The 16,213-nt window shown below is 46.8% G+C and overlaps 1 protein-coding gene across 2 annotated transcripts in view; it reads right to left on the bottom strand.

The window, feature by feature from the left end:
* Nucleotides 1-16,213, bottom strand: part of jmjd1cb (jumonji domain containing 1Cb) — a 172,430-nt gene that overhangs the window by 23,502 nt on the left and 132,715 nt on the right. For both annotated transcript variants that reach the window (XM_037081078.1, XM_037081079.1), the window contains 8 exons: nt 14,223-14,493; nt 13,374-13,928; nt 12,925-13,270; nt 11,054-12,041; nt 10,641-10,838; nt 8,493-8,665; nt 3,949-4,111; nt 955-3,436 (listed from right to left, as the gene is read on the bottom strand). In XM_037081078.1, coding sequence (XP_036936973.1) covers nt 955-3,436; nt 3,949-4,111; nt 8,493-8,665; nt 10,641-10,838; nt 11,054-12,041; nt 12,925-13,270; nt 13,374-13,928; nt 14,223-14,493 — 5,176 coding nt within the window. The remainder of the gene's footprint in view (nt 1-954; nt 3,437-3,948; nt 4,112-8,492; nt 8,666-10,640; nt 10,839-11,053; nt 12,042-12,924; nt 13,271-13,373; nt 13,929-14,222; nt 14,494-16,213) is intronic.

Raw genomic sequence — 16,213 nt, 5'->3', positions numbered from 1 at the left:
GAAAGTGGTTCCTTCAACATCAATTTATTGCTATGAAAGGATAGAAAATAAACAACTCTTAGCCAAACTAAAAAACAACAAAAAAAAACAAACAAACAAAAAAAACCTTGTCCCCTGCATCAGTATTAGAGCTCTCAACGGGTTCGGGCTGGAAAAATACTCAAATGAGCCGGGTCAGGTCGGGCCTCGGGCTTCCTTTTTTATAAAACACATTTCTTGCAGGTTGTAAATTATATATTGTTTGTTTTGAATCAGCGCTGTTCAAGAGTAAGTCTGGCTGCCTGCTTTATGGGGAGGGGCAGACGCAGACCTGACGCTGCTGCGTGACGTACTCACGCCTATAACCTGGCTGGGGAAGATGGAATTGGCTAAAAGTAAACTTTCCACAGGCGAATTCATCCTTAAGGAAAACAATGCAGGCGCGGGGGTTCGGGTTCGGGCCGACAATTCATGCTGGTGTGTCGGGCTGTGTCGGGTTCGGGCTTAAAAACCCGCAGGCCGGGTCGGGTTGGGTTGTGATTTTCAGGCCCATTGAGAACTCTAATCAGTATGACTAATCAACATCTTTTTAAGTGTCAACAAATCTTATGTGCTGAGTCAAAACAACAAGAAACTTATTCGGCTATCTGTATCCAAAGGTCAACGTATGTCATTCCTCTGTGCCACAGAGCTTTGTTGTTACCAAACAGCTATCAAAATCTGTTGATTTGGTGACATGTTCTTTCATTACCAGAGACACACAGCCTCTAGTTGAGAGTGTGGTGTCTCAGGGACTAATGCATGATATTCACATTGCATATTAACAAAAGATATATTCCCTCACGTTGAAGTAACGTTTGACAACTGACCAGCTGAGTAGACAATATTTCCAGCCTTTCCAGTCCTTTAAATCTCTGTGCCTGGGAAAGTAGAAAAGGTTTCAATTCAACAGCAAATGTCTATAGTGAGACTTACTGCTGCTGGCCAGTTTGAGTTTGGTCTTCTCTCGGGCTGATCTGAAGATGCCATTGGGTTTCACGTCATCTTCTTCCTTTTCATTTTCTCCTTTCTTCTTGGCCATATCATTCTGTTTCTTCTTGTAGGTGGGTTTAGGCTGACGCTTGGCTCGGCCCTCCATTTTGCTCTCACTCACGTCAGAGTCATCCCCGCCACTCTCTGAACCGGACTCGTACTGCCGTTTGTTCCCTCGCCTTGATGAAGGAGCTGTTTTCTTCTCCTCCCCTCCTCCTGCTGCTACACATCCAACCTTCTCCTCCGGCTGCCTCTCTCTTTCGATTTTGCTGTTACTGTCTTTGCTCATTTCCACCTCAGTGGAGGTAGAGGCGCTGAGATTGACTGTACAAGGTTTGATCATTTCTGACATGGCAGTGGTGTTATTTGTGCTTGTGGTGGTGCTGGGCAGTTTCTCCGGTTTAGAACCAGTGGAGCTTGTAGTAGCAGTAGTATTCTTGTCCTCCTCTGAGTGCCGGGTCAACCAGGCTTTCTTCAGCTTGTGGTAGTTACTGGGCGGCCCGCTGCTTGTTGAGGCAGATCCAGATGTATGGCCGTTAGGCAAGGGGCTGGACTTCCCTGGTGTTGTGCTCCCACTTACTGGGGTGCTGCTACTACTGTCGGCTGAGGATGAAGAGGCTTGGCTGAAGGAGGATGGAGGGGGCGAGCTGTGAATGGGAGTTTTTTCAACTAAATCCAAAGCAAGGGAGGAGTTTACAGTTGTGATGGATATGGGAGCAGTGGAGAAGCTTTTGGATTGGGCTGCAGCCAAGGCAGCTTTGTGCTTCTTAAGGTGGACAAATGAGGAGGAGTAAGGCTGACAGGAGCCAGACATGGAGCTTGGTGTTGGGGTGAGGCTCGGACTAGGCTGGGGTGTCCCTGCTGGACTAGGGGGAGGCAGGGACCCCCCCGGAGATGTTGTGCGTGAACCAAACCCCTCCTGGTGCTCTCCTGGCCCTGAGTGGCTCAGCACCCAGCTACCAATACCAGCTTTATGGGCTGAGCTCTCTCTCCGTGGTGACACTGAGTAGCCCAGCTCAGGGATGGATGTCCCACTTTTAATCTGTATGCCAACAGCTGATGCAGCTGAAATGGCAGTCCTGCACACAGAGTTAATGATGCTGGCTCCCATAGTTCCCTGCATGCCACGCATAGAAGTCTTTTCATACTGGACACACATGTCATCCAGATTGGAGTTGGGTTGGATAACCCTGCCAGCTCCAGGTTCTCTAACACTCTCCCCTAGTCTGGGACATTCCCCCTGAAGCTTGGATGAGTAGAACCTCCCCTGGGGGAAGTCCTTATGGATCATAGCACCAGATTTGTTAGCACCAACAGAACTGTCATACTTAATAGATGTCGATGGACGCACAATGACTGATGCCATTGCAGATTGGGGCTTGCCCCTTGACACTCCTTTCTCTGCAGAGAATGAGCCTCCTCTTTCCTGAATCATCTCTCCACCTCTCCACCCATCTGTTGATGAAGTCATAATCTCCCCACTGATGGCTGAGGCCACAGAGGTGACAACGGCAGTGTTTCCATGACCTTTGACATCCCTGAGTTCAGGCAGCAGTGTGGGGGGCTTCTGCTGCTCCGCTAACGTTTTGTTACCAGCTGCTGCTAAGCTAACTGGCTGAATAGGTGTGAGGGTTGGTGGAGACAAGCGTCCACCATAACCGGTTCTCTCCCTCTCTCGTTCTCGTTCCTTCTCCCGCTCTGCAGCCTCTTTGCGTTCCAGCGCATGCTGTGTGGGTGGATGGAAGACAGGTGCTCGGTGGAGAGATGGCATTGCCCTGAGCTGGTGTTGTGGCTGCTGCTGCTGCTGGTGGTGATGGTGATGATGGTGGTTCGGGGCTGAGGAAAAAGTGGAAGATGTAGAGGAGGAGGAAGGAATACCTGTGTGGTGCTGATGTTGCTGTTGGACTAGTGTCACCTGTTTACTGAGCTGCTCAGTGATTTTTCCTGCTAAACCCTCTCCCCCCTCTGGCTGATGCTTAATGAGGGGAGGGGGCTTGGAGAGGGAGGCTTTGGAGCTGTAGCTGCCCAGCGACAGAGCTCCCTGGCTTGGCACAGCGGCCCCGACGCTGGCCACAACCCCTGGAGCTCCTGCGGACAGTTTCTCATAGTAGGAGCTGAGCTCCTTGGAGGGGTAAAGTCTCGGAGGCTCATTCACCACACTGTTGGACAGTGTGGTGAAGTAGTTGCTCTTTTCTGACTGCATGACATGTGGATGGACATGGCCAGCCTTGGGGCTTGGGGAGGCAAGAGCTGGTATCCGGACAGGGAAGGCTGGATCTCTGCATCTCTCCCTGTCCCTGTCCATCCCTGGGTCACCGGAGCGCGGGATCTTAGCAGTAAAGGGAGCCACCTCAATGCTCTCCTTCAGGATTTGCCGATTCTCCTCTTTGTATTTACTGGCTCGATCTGCTACCTGAACTGGATCCTGGGAAAGAAAAAGGAAATACATCAGGACTTATTTTCTGAATCTCAGACAGTGAGATTATAGAACTCCTGCTCCATTTTTCAGGTGTTTTGTTTTACATATAACCCATATGTGATAATTTGACATTGACAGGTCAACAAGTTATCTCCAGTCTGAAGGGAGAGCTCACTGTCACCCAGGACAGGTACAACAGCTATTATAAAGTATTAATTGTTTGTATTAATCTTAATAAGGGTTGACAATACCTAATTAGATAAGTTAGATAAGACAGAATCAATAAATGTGTTTGTAAAGCAGTTATAAACAACTATAAGACACTCATGAGGCTTTTATTAACATTCAGTGTTAAGAAGTTTCTTGTAGGTGTTTATAAACAATCAACATTACCTGTTTATTTATGCTTATTGCAAGGACCTTATATAAAGCTTTACATGATAAAATAATACATGATAAAATAATAATAATGACAATGACATATTGACAATGACAGTAATAATGATGGAAATGTGTACTTGTGAATTTGCCAAGCGAGCCTTGCTGTGGGGGTCCAGGTAGAGGCGGTGTAGGTGGACATCTTTTCCTGTGGGGGTTCGACTCCTGTCTGTCTGCTCCTGCTTCAGCTGGGCCAACGTCAGTGTCCTTATGGGGTCCACAAAGCCTTTCTTATCTACATCTCTGCACAAACATTTTAGAAGTCATTACATTTCACATGGCTTTACCATATAGCTCCACAATCTAACCAACAAATGGCAGCAAGTTTAACACATTTCTTTCAAAGTTTCAGTTCATGCTTTTCTTGCAGGTCTTTCCTATTATGGAATTTGATTCTATGAATGTCTGAAATCCCATAAAATCTCATTCTGATATTAAGAAGTATTAAAGTAATTCCAAGACCAGACAGAACCCTGAGGAACCATTATTGAGAACCACTTTCAGTTAAAAATGTTCTAAAATTTCAATCTAAAACACATAATGATGTCATCAAATAAGGTATCACCGAAGACAAGAAGTATGTGAGTGAATATCAATGAAAGTACTGCTTGATGAAAGTAACAGACAGGTTAAGGCAGTCTGCAGGGCATCATGGTATTTACTGCCTATTCAGCAGATTTGAATGAACATGACATGTAACTTTAGGTTAAGAAATTAACCGCGGTTCTCTGAAACATGAGTGAGGTTGCGGTTGTCCCCAGAAGCTATTTTCCACAATGCCAGTCTTGACTGGCAGACAGACGTGATGTCCACTCCCTGGCGGAGGGACTTCCTCCTTATAAAAGCCAGGTGTAACATCATCTATTCAGTCTGAGCAAGCACACCTCTTCCTCGTTCCAGGCAAGGAGGGTGGTCTGGTGAGATACCTCACTCATGTTTCAGAGTCCCGGGGTTAATTTCTTAACTTAAAGGTCTCTTTCAACATTCGTTTTAGTATCTCACTATGGGATATAGAATCTCCCAGATAGGCCTATCACTGCTGAACCCACATGCAGAACTGTGTGAGACAGTGTAGGTGCAGTGGGTCCAATATATAGAATCTAGAGAAAGTGTGAGGCATAGCCCAGCTGGCAGCCACACATATCTCCTCAATAGAAACACCCTGAAACAGAGCCCACAGAAAGCTATAGTGGAATAAGCGTGCAGCCCTGCAGGGGGTCACAGCCCCGTGCTATCATAGGCCAAGGCAAGAGCCTCCACAAATCCAGTGTGACAAACGCTGTTTTGTAAGAGGCTTCCCCGGGTGTGACATAGCACATGACACAAACAGCTGCTCTGATTTCCTGAATCCAGCCATCTTGTCAACACATGCGCGTAATGCGCGCACTGTGCAGAGCACATTCAGGTGTTCGTGCTCCTGCGAGGAGAAAGAAGGAGATTAGAACACTGACAGCTAAACAGGATGGTAAGCGCCTTGACACTGGTCAAAAGTGCCTAGCTCCCTGCATATATTGACAAAATGAGAGGTTGCTGACCTGCCGTCTTAACTTCAAAGCCTACGTGACATGCCAATATAGCAGCTAAATACACTTTGACAGTGGAGAAAGCAAACCTTTGTCCAGCAGCACCTGCAAAATCGTCAGGAATACAGGCACGGTGCTCTGGAAAGCAATCACTTCCATTTTGACGCACCAATTCTGAAACGCGTGCCACTTTCCATCATATGCGCAGGGCGTCTGCACTCTGAATAGTGGCAATGACACTCTGTGGGAGCCCAGTAGTGGCCACATTCAACCTTTTACGGGCTAGGCCCATAGAGTCATGCGCTCCGGATGAGGATGAAAGATCTCTCTGCACACCTGCATCAGGAGATCCTTGCGCAGAGGCAGAGCCCACGGCTGTCCGTGGAGCAGCTGAAATATCTCCGCAAGTCAGTGCTTCCCCTGCCAGCGGGGAGCTATCAGGATGAGAGTCAGACCCCTCTCACACTCTTTGGCGAGGGTAGGAGTGATCAGCTCTAATGGGGGAAAAGCGTACAGGATGACACAAAGCCACTCGTGTGCCAAGGCATCCAACCCCATCAGAGCGCCCTGGCCCGCGCTCTCTACAGACAGAAAGAGATCTAATTTCGCTTGGCCGTATCTCTCCCAAACCTGAGCCACCACCTCGCTGTGGAGTTTCCAATCCTTGTGGCGAGGGTTGTCCCTGGACAGTAAGTCCACCCCCAGGTTCAATACTCACGGTACTTAATGGCTCTCAGCGACAATAGGTGTGAGCTGCTCCACATTATCAGTCTGAGCGCCAGCATGTGCAGATGACATGAACGCAGCCCTCGCTGTCTGTTGATATATGCCACTAACGTGGTATTGTCCTTTCTGACCAGAACATGCTGCCCTCTCAAAAAGGGCAGAAACTGTTTGAGCACCACGGACACAGCCTGGAGTTCCAAGCAGTTTATGTGAAACAACTGCATCTGTGGGCGCAAAGCCAGGATGCATGCCATGGGGACGCGTCGAGTTTAGGTTGAGCGACGCAGCCCACTCCTGAAAAGGTCTCATGTGCAAATGGCCGAGCGGAATGACTGTCAATGCCGATGCCATTAGCCCAGCAGTCTGAGACATACTCTGAACTTTAGCCTCATCCCTCTGCAAAAAAGTGCCAGACAAGCCCGAAAGGCTTCCACCATCTCCGCTGACAGACGCGCTCTGAGTGCAACCAAGTCCAGAGACAGACCAATGAATGTGATATACTGATTTGGGAACAAAACATTCCCAGTTCACCCACCCAAACCTAGGGCGGCCAGATGCGACGTGAGCCATCTGGTGCGAGCCTGAATTTGTTCGGGAGACTGTGAAGCTAGAAACTAATCATCTATGTATGTCGCTAAGCGAATTTCCCCCTCTCGTGGGGGGGCAATGGCAGCTTTGGTGTATTATACAAACACCGGTGGACTTAATAAAAGGCCGAACAGGAGCACCATATACTTGTATGTTATGCTGTGGAAGGCAAAGCGGAGATATTTTCTGTGTGGGGGATAGATCGGGATGTCAAAGTATGCGTCCTTCAGATCTATGGATATGAACCAGTTGCCTGGGCGCACAAATTGTATCAGACCTGTGTGCATCAACATCCTGAATGCGGATTCAATATGGGTTTCAGACCCCCGCCTGTCTTTGGGACCAGAAAAAACCTTGAATAGAAACCACTTTGTCTCTCTTCCAGCGGTACTAATCGGATAGCTACTTTGTTCTGCAGAGAGTTGATTTTCTCCTGCAAAATACAAGCTTTTTCCCCTTGTGCCCTCGAGTGCAAAACCATGTTGAATCTGGCCGGGGTGGACACGAACTGGAGCCCATAACCTCTGGTTACAATTTTCAATACCCAGTTTGACGCCATGCATGCACGCCACTGTTGAGCCCGCTCTGCTAGCAGACCTTATGGCAGGGCAGCGTGTTGTGCAGCTATGGGGTTAGTCTCCCCTCTGTGGTATTATATGGGTCTGTACAGCCATGTTCTGTTTCTTTTTACTTTTATCATCATTAACAAATGTGGCTGTGCCCTTGGATTTGAGCCTTGGAGGCACACAAGAAAACATATTTATTAATGATTTCAGGGGACTGGGGCACTGGTGCGTCTTTGTGCACTGGTGTGTGCCTTTGTGATACAGCTGGGGCTCCACAGAGTTCCCTGCAGGTCTGACCTTCCTCCTCTTCATCTTGCTGTGAAATGTGAGTGCCCACATGGCCTCTGCACGCCTGTTGAGGAACATGCCCTCTGGTAGGAACAGAACATATTTCTGGGGGGGATGGGGGGGCAGGGGGGCATGACCACACACACTTTATCCCACAGGGCTGAGTTGGGAAAGGCTGACATGTCATCCTGCATTTCCCCTCCATGTCAGCCCAGTCCAGCGCCGAGCTGTCCTGGATGAGGTTCTTGGTGGAAAGAGGATTGATCCATGACCAGGCTGCCTCCTCCATGCACTCAGGGAAGACTGGCAGGAGCTGTCTGGTAGAACTTGCTTCTGGGAGTGAGAAGAGGTTCAAGACTGAATAGATGATGTTATGCCCGGCTTTTATAAGGAGGAGGAAGTCCCTCCTCCAGGGAGTGGACGTCACATCTGTCTGCCAATCAAGACTGGCGTAGTGGAAGATAGCCTCTGGGGACAAGTGCAGGGGGCGTGTCCCACAGTGAGATACCAAAATGAATGGTGAAAGAGAACTAGGTTAATGAGAGAGACAAGTCATGTGCAACACATCCTCTGTGATGCTGTGTGTTTGTGTGGTTGATTATTCGGTGGTATCTACATAAAGGTCTGTGATTATATAAGAAACAGCACAGGCTGCTGAATGAACAGCAGTCTGTCTGAACTGCTTTAATACTGGATTAGTTCCACTGACCCAGCAGTGCTCGTCTCCATCTCAGGGCTTACTTTGCTCTCATTCTGCTCTGTTTGGGTCCTCCGAACAAACATTATCTAACTTTATAAAGGAAAGGTCAGCTTAAATGTCAAAAGGCTATACATTCTACACCGCTATCTTTCTGTGTGCTCCCTGGGATTCTGTGATTTTTCGGACGCAACCCTGATCTAAAAGAATTTAATGTAATTGATTTTTCCACTCACTCTTTATGAATTTCCATGCTGGCCTTGGACAGTGGAGGGCTTGTGTGTGTGTTGATCTTGACAGGAGGGCGGTGGGCATCGGCGCTGGCTGGCCGAACGGGAACATGGCTCAGCAAACTCAGACCATCACCAGCACTACCGGCAGCCTGGTGCAGCCATGGACTGGCTGTGTTCTGCACACACAACACGTGCAGAGATATGACATCAATAAAAATGTAAAAAGCAAGTGCAAACAAACACAGTCAAGTGAAACTGTGTCACCATAAGTTACATGGACATGCTCATTAAACAACCAAAGACACTTGGTGACAGGTGACAGGTATAATTGACATAAGAGGGATAATCCACTGCTTGTTGCAGGGAATTAATACACAACAAATACAAAGTGTTTACAGTTGACTTTACTTTCCAGTCAATGTAAAGGACAAAGTGTATAACACTGTATAAATGAGCTCATCTAAACCGGAGGGAGCACCACTCAGTTACCTACAACATATCCAAGCACCAGCAAGATGAGAGAAATAACACTGGACCCAGATAAAATGCACTCTTATGATGTCACATCACTTTTTACATGCATTCCCACTCAAGAAGTGGGAAAGATGGTGAAGAAATGTCTGCTACAGGACAGCACTTTGTCCAGCAGAACCAACTTCACCCCAGACCACATGTGTGCCTTACAGGACCCTCCGTCCGACAATCACCTACTTCCAAAGTGGCCAACCTCTACATGGAATAAGTTGAAAACAGAGCCTTTTTTACCTTCACCGGAACTGCTCCAAGCCACTGCTAGAGAACTTATACTTGAGTCAAAATCAGCAAGGGAAGTGGAAGTGAGAGCCTTCACAGAACATATTAATGCTGTTTATAATAACATCAAGTTCAAGCAGGAGGATGTCAGAGTAGACAATCTGCCCTTCTTGGGCTGAGCAGTACACATTGAAGAAAACAGAAGCCTCAATAGTGAACAGTGAACAGAAAACCTACACACAGATCAGTACTTGCTGTTCAACTCTCGTTACTAACTGGAGCACAAACTAGGGGCTATAGAACCATAAACCATTGGCTAAGACAGTGTCCACTAAGACAGAGAGGAAGGAGAAGGAACAGAAGCACATAAGGGGAGAACTTAAAACATGTGGCTACCCAAACTGTGCATTTGTCAGAACCTCGAAAAGATCCAGAGCAGACAAAGGAGGAGACGAGAAAACGTAAAAACACTGTCATTCATTATGTTGCAGAAACATCTGAGAGACTCAGGAGGATCTTTAATAAAGATCATATCCCGGTTCACTTTAAACCCACAACAACACACCATGTAAGGACACTCCCACACTAAGTAAGGACACTCCCACAGATAGTTTAAATGCCTGCAGCTCCTCCAATCTCTCTACAAAAGCAAGGAATCTGTTTGTCTGTGTGTGTGTCTGTCCGTGTGTGTGCCTCAAATAACTCTGATGCAGTTGGTTCATTAAACATATTTGTGGTTTTCACAGTAAAAAATCTAACTTGTTCCTACTCGGTTTTACGTTTTTCATGATTTTAGGTCCATTGTGTTAATACAGTATGTCAAAATGAAAAAAATAACTGCACAGTCACACATGAGGTTGTGCTGAAAATAATGACACCAAACAAGGCAAGGTAAAAGTTTTTACGGTGAAATATAATGGTAAAATTAAAAGCAGTCAAAAACGGCCAATTATATCCCTGACGTCCTACCTTCAAACACAGCCTCATTTGGCCATCCATGAAAAAGATACTTGACCTCCCACTTCTATGGAATACATACTTCCTACAGGCAATGCACTAGTTAGTTAGAACTGAAGAAGCCGCTTGGATGATAGATGAAACATCTTCAGGAAACTGAAACAAGTCCAGTTGACTACAATACAGCACTTTGCATGTTTTCACATAGAAAATGTCAGAAATCATCGAAAGATCAACATTTTCATCTATCTTATATATTACAGGTTTAAAAGCCCAGATTTATCAGATGTTTTTTTTTTTTTTTTTATCAGGTTCTTATCCTCATTTCTTCTCCATGTCTTCTCCCAGCCCGCCAAAATCTCCTATCTCCATCCATCTTCAAACAGGTAGCAAACTTTCAAATTCATCCAAATAACATACAGGCCAAATGTTTCCACTTACCCTCCTGAGAGAGACCTCAGAATTCACGGTGACAGGGTTTTCAGGGTGGACCCACTTAGCTGTGTGGGACAGGTTGAGCCCCGGGGGGTATGAGGTTGGTGTTCCATTGGGGTACTGCCAGAGGATGGGGTATAGACCTAGCCCTGCTGCCCCGCTGTGAGCCTGGGCAAGTAGAGAGGGTGGAGGGTGGCCCTGACCCTAAAAATAAAGAAACATTTTTAGTTTAATGTCTTTTTGAGGGAATGGTTCACATTATGTTCACCTTCAAACTTTCATGTCCTCGTTGGAGAAATCTGGAGAGGAGGGAACATTTCTTATCATTAGCCTTTCCCTACCTTAAAGCCCACAGCTGGATATTTTACAGCAGTCTTTGCTAATGTGACTTAACAGTGTGTATGTATCTGGACTCCTACCTGTAAGTACTGCTGCTGGTGGGTGGCTGCCGGATGAGGCAGAGCAAGGTGGCCCAACCCTCCAGGGGATTCGAGCCGAGGGTGGCCCCCCAGGAGAGATGCTGCAGGTGGAGGCATGGCTGAGAGCACTCCGGGGGGTAATAGGTGTGGGTGAGGTAGGGCAGAGGTGTGAGAAGGGGTGAGGAGGTGTGAGGTGGCGTGGGGGTGGGATGCAGGGGTGAGGCAGGGGGAATGAGGAGAGGGTGAGTGGAGGGTGTGCAAGTGGGGATGGAGATAGGCTGCCACATGGTTGGAGGGAACAGTGGCAGAGGCAGAGTTCTCTGCATCTGAGCGGACCAGCGCTGGGTCCCTGTAAACAGTAAAGGTCTCGTTCTTATCGATGATCAGAGGGCTCTTGGTGCTGCTACTGCTGCTGCTCGTACTGACTCCACCAGACTCCGAGCGAGCTGGCACTGCCTTGAAACTTGACCGTGGAGGCTCTGCTATTTCTGCTTTAGCAGACAAACGGCCTGTCGGAGGTGGCGAGGTATCGGAGTACCTCTGTATTTTATGTTTAGAGACCTCTGGAGAGGTGTTGGGTTTAGGTTTGGAGATGTCCAGCAGGCCCGTGTGGGGCTTAGCTTTGTGATGGTCAGCTGGGTTTGTGTTGGGGTAGGGGTGGCATTGGGAGTTATTGGGATGCTGGACTTTCTGTTTGAGGGGGTCGAGCTGAGCTGGGTTGGAGCTCATTTTGGATTTGGCAAGGTCTGGGGGGAGGGTGGTATTTATCTTGTGGGGTGGCAGTTGCTGCTGTGGTTGTTTTCTCGTCTCCTCAGACAAAGATGGGCTCTTAATGCTGGGGTGGATAGATGTGTAGTGTTGCTGTTGTTGTGTGTGCTGCTGCTGCTGGTGATGATGCTGCTGCTGATGATGATGATGAAGATGATGAGGAAGAACAGATTTCTCCTTCTCCACCGGCTCCACATTTTCAGCCACTGATGAGACAGGCCTGGGGAAAAAAAGGATTTTAATTGTCCTCAGACAAAATGATTAATACATTCAACTTCTCTAAATCACGAACAATTACATTGTTTCACATGAATACATCAAATAACAACGATGTGTTCGATCGTTCATGATCTATGTTTTATGGCTAACAAATTTGTATTATTATATTATACTTAATATTTTTTTTCTAATACATGTGAAGTGTTTGATTGATTGGCGGTCATGGAGCAGGCTTTCATAGCAAAAGGATTCCCATAAGGGATTCTTACATCCATATATTCAAAGGCATTTTTGAGTTGACTTCAAGTCCTTGCATATTTTGATAGTATTCTGGTGGATGGACTGTATTATATAGCATTTTTCTAGTCTTCGTCCGCTCACACACACATATTCATTCACTGATGGCAGAGGCTACCAGATAAGGAGCAGCCTGCTCATCAGGAGGAATAAACAGCTGCTCTAATGTTCTCTCATTGCTGCAGTAATACTGATTTTCTTCAGCTGACTTTTTAAACTGCTACAGAAATGAAATTCAGCTGTATACTATTCAACATGGTCACAGGTAGTGGGACACTCCTAGTGCTTACATGCACTTAAGTAATGTATAAGTCTGTTTCCTACAGTTGGGTGACTCCTAAAAGAACCTAAAATTCTGACTAACCCCTCAGAAAGGCTGTTTCTTAGCAATGTAAACATGTATCAAGTAAAACTGAAAAAGTAGTGCACTGTGTCACTACAACAGTCAAAATGAGCAAGCCACCATTCCAAAATAAGGTTGAGGCCATGGGAGAAATCTCACTATTGATCTGCTGCATGTATACACAGATTGACAGTAAGCAGGTTACTACAGGTCTTTGATTTCCTGTGAAGCCTTCTGTTCTTACCTGATGACCTCAGAGGGAGCAAACTCTATCTTGTTGCTTATGCTCCTGGCCGATGTCAAACCACCTCCTATAATGTTCTGCTGCTGCTGGATGGGAGGTTCAATATCAGTCCTCCGGCCTCCTTCTGATGGAGAGGGAGATGGAGGGACAGGAGGTGAGGAGACGGGCGAGGGGTTGAGGGGGAGGTAAGGTGAAAGGGATGTGGACTCGGCCTTCTGGGATGCGAGCAGTGCAGACACCGCCTCTGAACTCTCCTGGTGCACGGTTGCCTGGGCATCATCTGTGATGTCAATCACACCACCGCTGTGGAGATGGGACAACGATGGCGTCTGGGATCGAGATGATGCTAAAACAAACATTACACATTATCACACATTATGCTGTAAGGATATTGAACTCATGGATAATTACCATATTTATGACAGTTGCCATGCATCAGTACACTGTACCTTTCACAGTGTTCTTACTGCTCTCAATAAAGCCGCCCTGGACCGTGTCGGACATCAGAGGCGTCTGTTGCCGTGGAGACTGGGTGATCTGTGTTACCGCGACCAATTCCTCCTCCTCCTTTGTTATCATTTTGCCCGTTTCCTTAACCACACCTTTCTTGCTGTCCTCTGCTGCTTGAAGGTCCACCCATGGGGACAGGCGACCAATGAGAGAAGATGAATCGTTCATTTTGGTGCCCTGCATCAGGGGCTTCTCGTCCTCCTCCTTTTTGGAGACAACACTTGGTTTCACGTCACTGGTCCGAGTCTTAAGCTCGTTCTCAGAGTTTGGCTCTGAGGAGGAGGAAGAGGAGGATGAGGAGGATGACGAAGATGATGAGGAAGAAGAGGAGCATGAAGAGTGGGCAGTCCTCTTGTTGTGTGGGTTTTCTGAGTCGCTGCTCTCTGACAGATCGGAGGTCATGTCAGTCTTTAGCCTCTTTAGACCTGCCTTCTTCTCATCTTCCTCGCCCTTCCTGCGTTTGTTCACCGTCTGCTTGGCCTTTGATTTGGAGTCTGTATAAATGAAAAATAAATAGAGGTAATTTTTGGATACAGTTTGAGTACCTATATAGAGGGTGGTCAAAATGATAATGGCAGCAGATTGTATCACCTGTAATTTCTGAAGTCACCTCCTGTAAAGCTAAAAGTTTTCTGATTAATTTATAATCTCTGACAGATGGTTTCTCTACATACATGAATGTACATACTAAGTTACATTCCATCACTACAGACATTGTGTGCTGCCATCAACGTGAATAGAGACTCTTCTGATGTCAGATTTTCGTGTCTGATGTAGACTGTCCTCACCTCTCCCTGTGGTCTCCTCTCTCCTGTCTTTGTCCTCCTCTGGAACACTGCTATCTGATCCTTTCCTCCTGGAAGAGCGAGAGCTGCGCTGCTCTCTCTGCTCCCGCCCACTGCCACCGGGCGAGTTGTGTGTTTGGCTAGCTGGTTGCTGGCTTTGCTGTGACTGGCTCTGCTGCTGGGAGGACAGCGTCCCCTGGGAACCTTTTGAGTTGGGAACTGATGAGGTCATGATGGGGCGGGGGCTGTTGGCTTGGGTTCGTGTGTAGTGACTCTGTCAAAACAAAAACAAAAAGCCATACATACGTGAAACATCAGGACTGACACTATTTCATTTACAGTTACATTAAAAACAAGAAGGAGCTGCAGAAATATAGATTTTTTTGTTCCACTGTGGCACTGCTGTGCACAGGAACTTCATTTATTACTATCAATACATACAGTCAGTTATCTCTCCAGTTTATAGTAACCCAGTGTAACAGTTCTTCCATAGAATCTTAGTTATACTGATGTTCCATTGGACATTAAAGGTCCCATATTATACTGTTTTTCATTACTTTCATACAGCTGTCAGAGGTCCAACAGCTCTGTATTCGATGTGCATTGCCCCAAACCCATCCGTGGTCCTGAATTTCAGCTGTCTACAAGTCGCTCTACAGAGCTAATGAGCTCCGTCTGTCAACGCCTATTTGGAGAGCCCTTCCTGCTAAGTCACTCTCAGGGAGAGGATGCCCCTTGCGTTAGCAGTAGCATCGCTAATGTTTACTGTGGATGTATATATGTATCGCTATGGCTCGCAGAGATTTTTTCGTTCAACCAAACCAGTGTGACCCAGAATCAGACCCAGAAGGAGAGGCTCCTGAAGAAGTGCAGACTCTGTGGCTGCAGCAGGACGTTTCAGAATGGTTAGTGTGTCTGAATAATGTTAGTTTGTTCATATGTGTTGTTACATTTACCACCGTGAAGCTAAAGGCTAACAGCTAGCGAAAGCTGTGTTTGTCTCCAACACAGTCTACAAAATCTTGGGCACTGTCAGCATCGTCTCTGTCTCCAGTCTGCACGTTTCCAGACTTTTTTACTGTGACAACCAAACTCCATCGTAATATCATTAACATTAAACATGCTTCAAATGCCAGCGGACCAACTAGTTAGCCAATGTCCAGCTGACTTCACCAGACTCGTAGTCAACTATAAATACTGTTAAAACGCAGCAACACTTTTCGGTGGCTCGGGTGCAGTTGCTGGGTCTGGTATGGTTAGGACTGATCCTTTTACGAGGGTCAGTGTAGAGGCAAAGCCAGCTTTGTACTGATCCTCGTTACTGAAGCAGTCCGATGTCAAGTGGTTAGCACACACCCACAAGTTAACATGAACCGCAGCTGGCACGTTGTCTTAAAATATGAAACGCAACCGCTGTCTCCTCTGTTCTGTCGCTGGGACAGAATATAGGCACTTATGTTGATTTTTACAACCAACAACAGAACTACTTGCGTGTCCAGCTTTGAGCGACAACATTGTGAAAAATTGTCTCACTGCTGGACTCACCAAACTTCACATTGGTGAAGAACACGCCCCTCTCGGATATCTCCTATCACAGTGCAGAGGAGGCAGGCCTATGATAATGACTTCTTTCCTTATGTAACAAAAGAAGCAGATTCTGAACAGCCTGTAGGAGCGCCATTTTACCAGTGAGTAGGCTACAGAGACCATGCAGGAATCATTTGTTTTCCTCATTCTGGAAGTTGGCAGGCTCAGGGAGGACCAGCTTATATATGTAGAGACCAGAGAAAACATGTTTTTTATGATATGGCACCTTTAAAATACACTCAGATCTCAGTTTATTTGGTCCATCTAGCTCAAACTAATGCAGTCCAATCCAACAGCTCTGCAGTCAACAGTAAAATTTACATCGAGACTGTTGATTCAACTGTATGGTCATTTTGGAGGATGTGGTTTGTGCTGCTGCTGATGGGTATCAAATTATTGAGGTCAGA

The sequence above is a fragment of the Acanthopagrus latus genome, chromosome 20, assembly GCF_904848185.1.
Source record: "Acanthopagrus latus isolate v.2019 chromosome 20, fAcaLat1.1, whole genome shotgun sequence".
NCBI classification, from domain to species: domain Eukaryota; kingdom Metazoa; phylum Chordata; class Actinopteri; order Spariformes; family Sparidae; genus Acanthopagrus; species Acanthopagrus latus.
The sequence above is the reverse complement of the archived record's forward strand: the minus strand, read 5'-3'. Positions and strand labels throughout refer to the sequence as shown.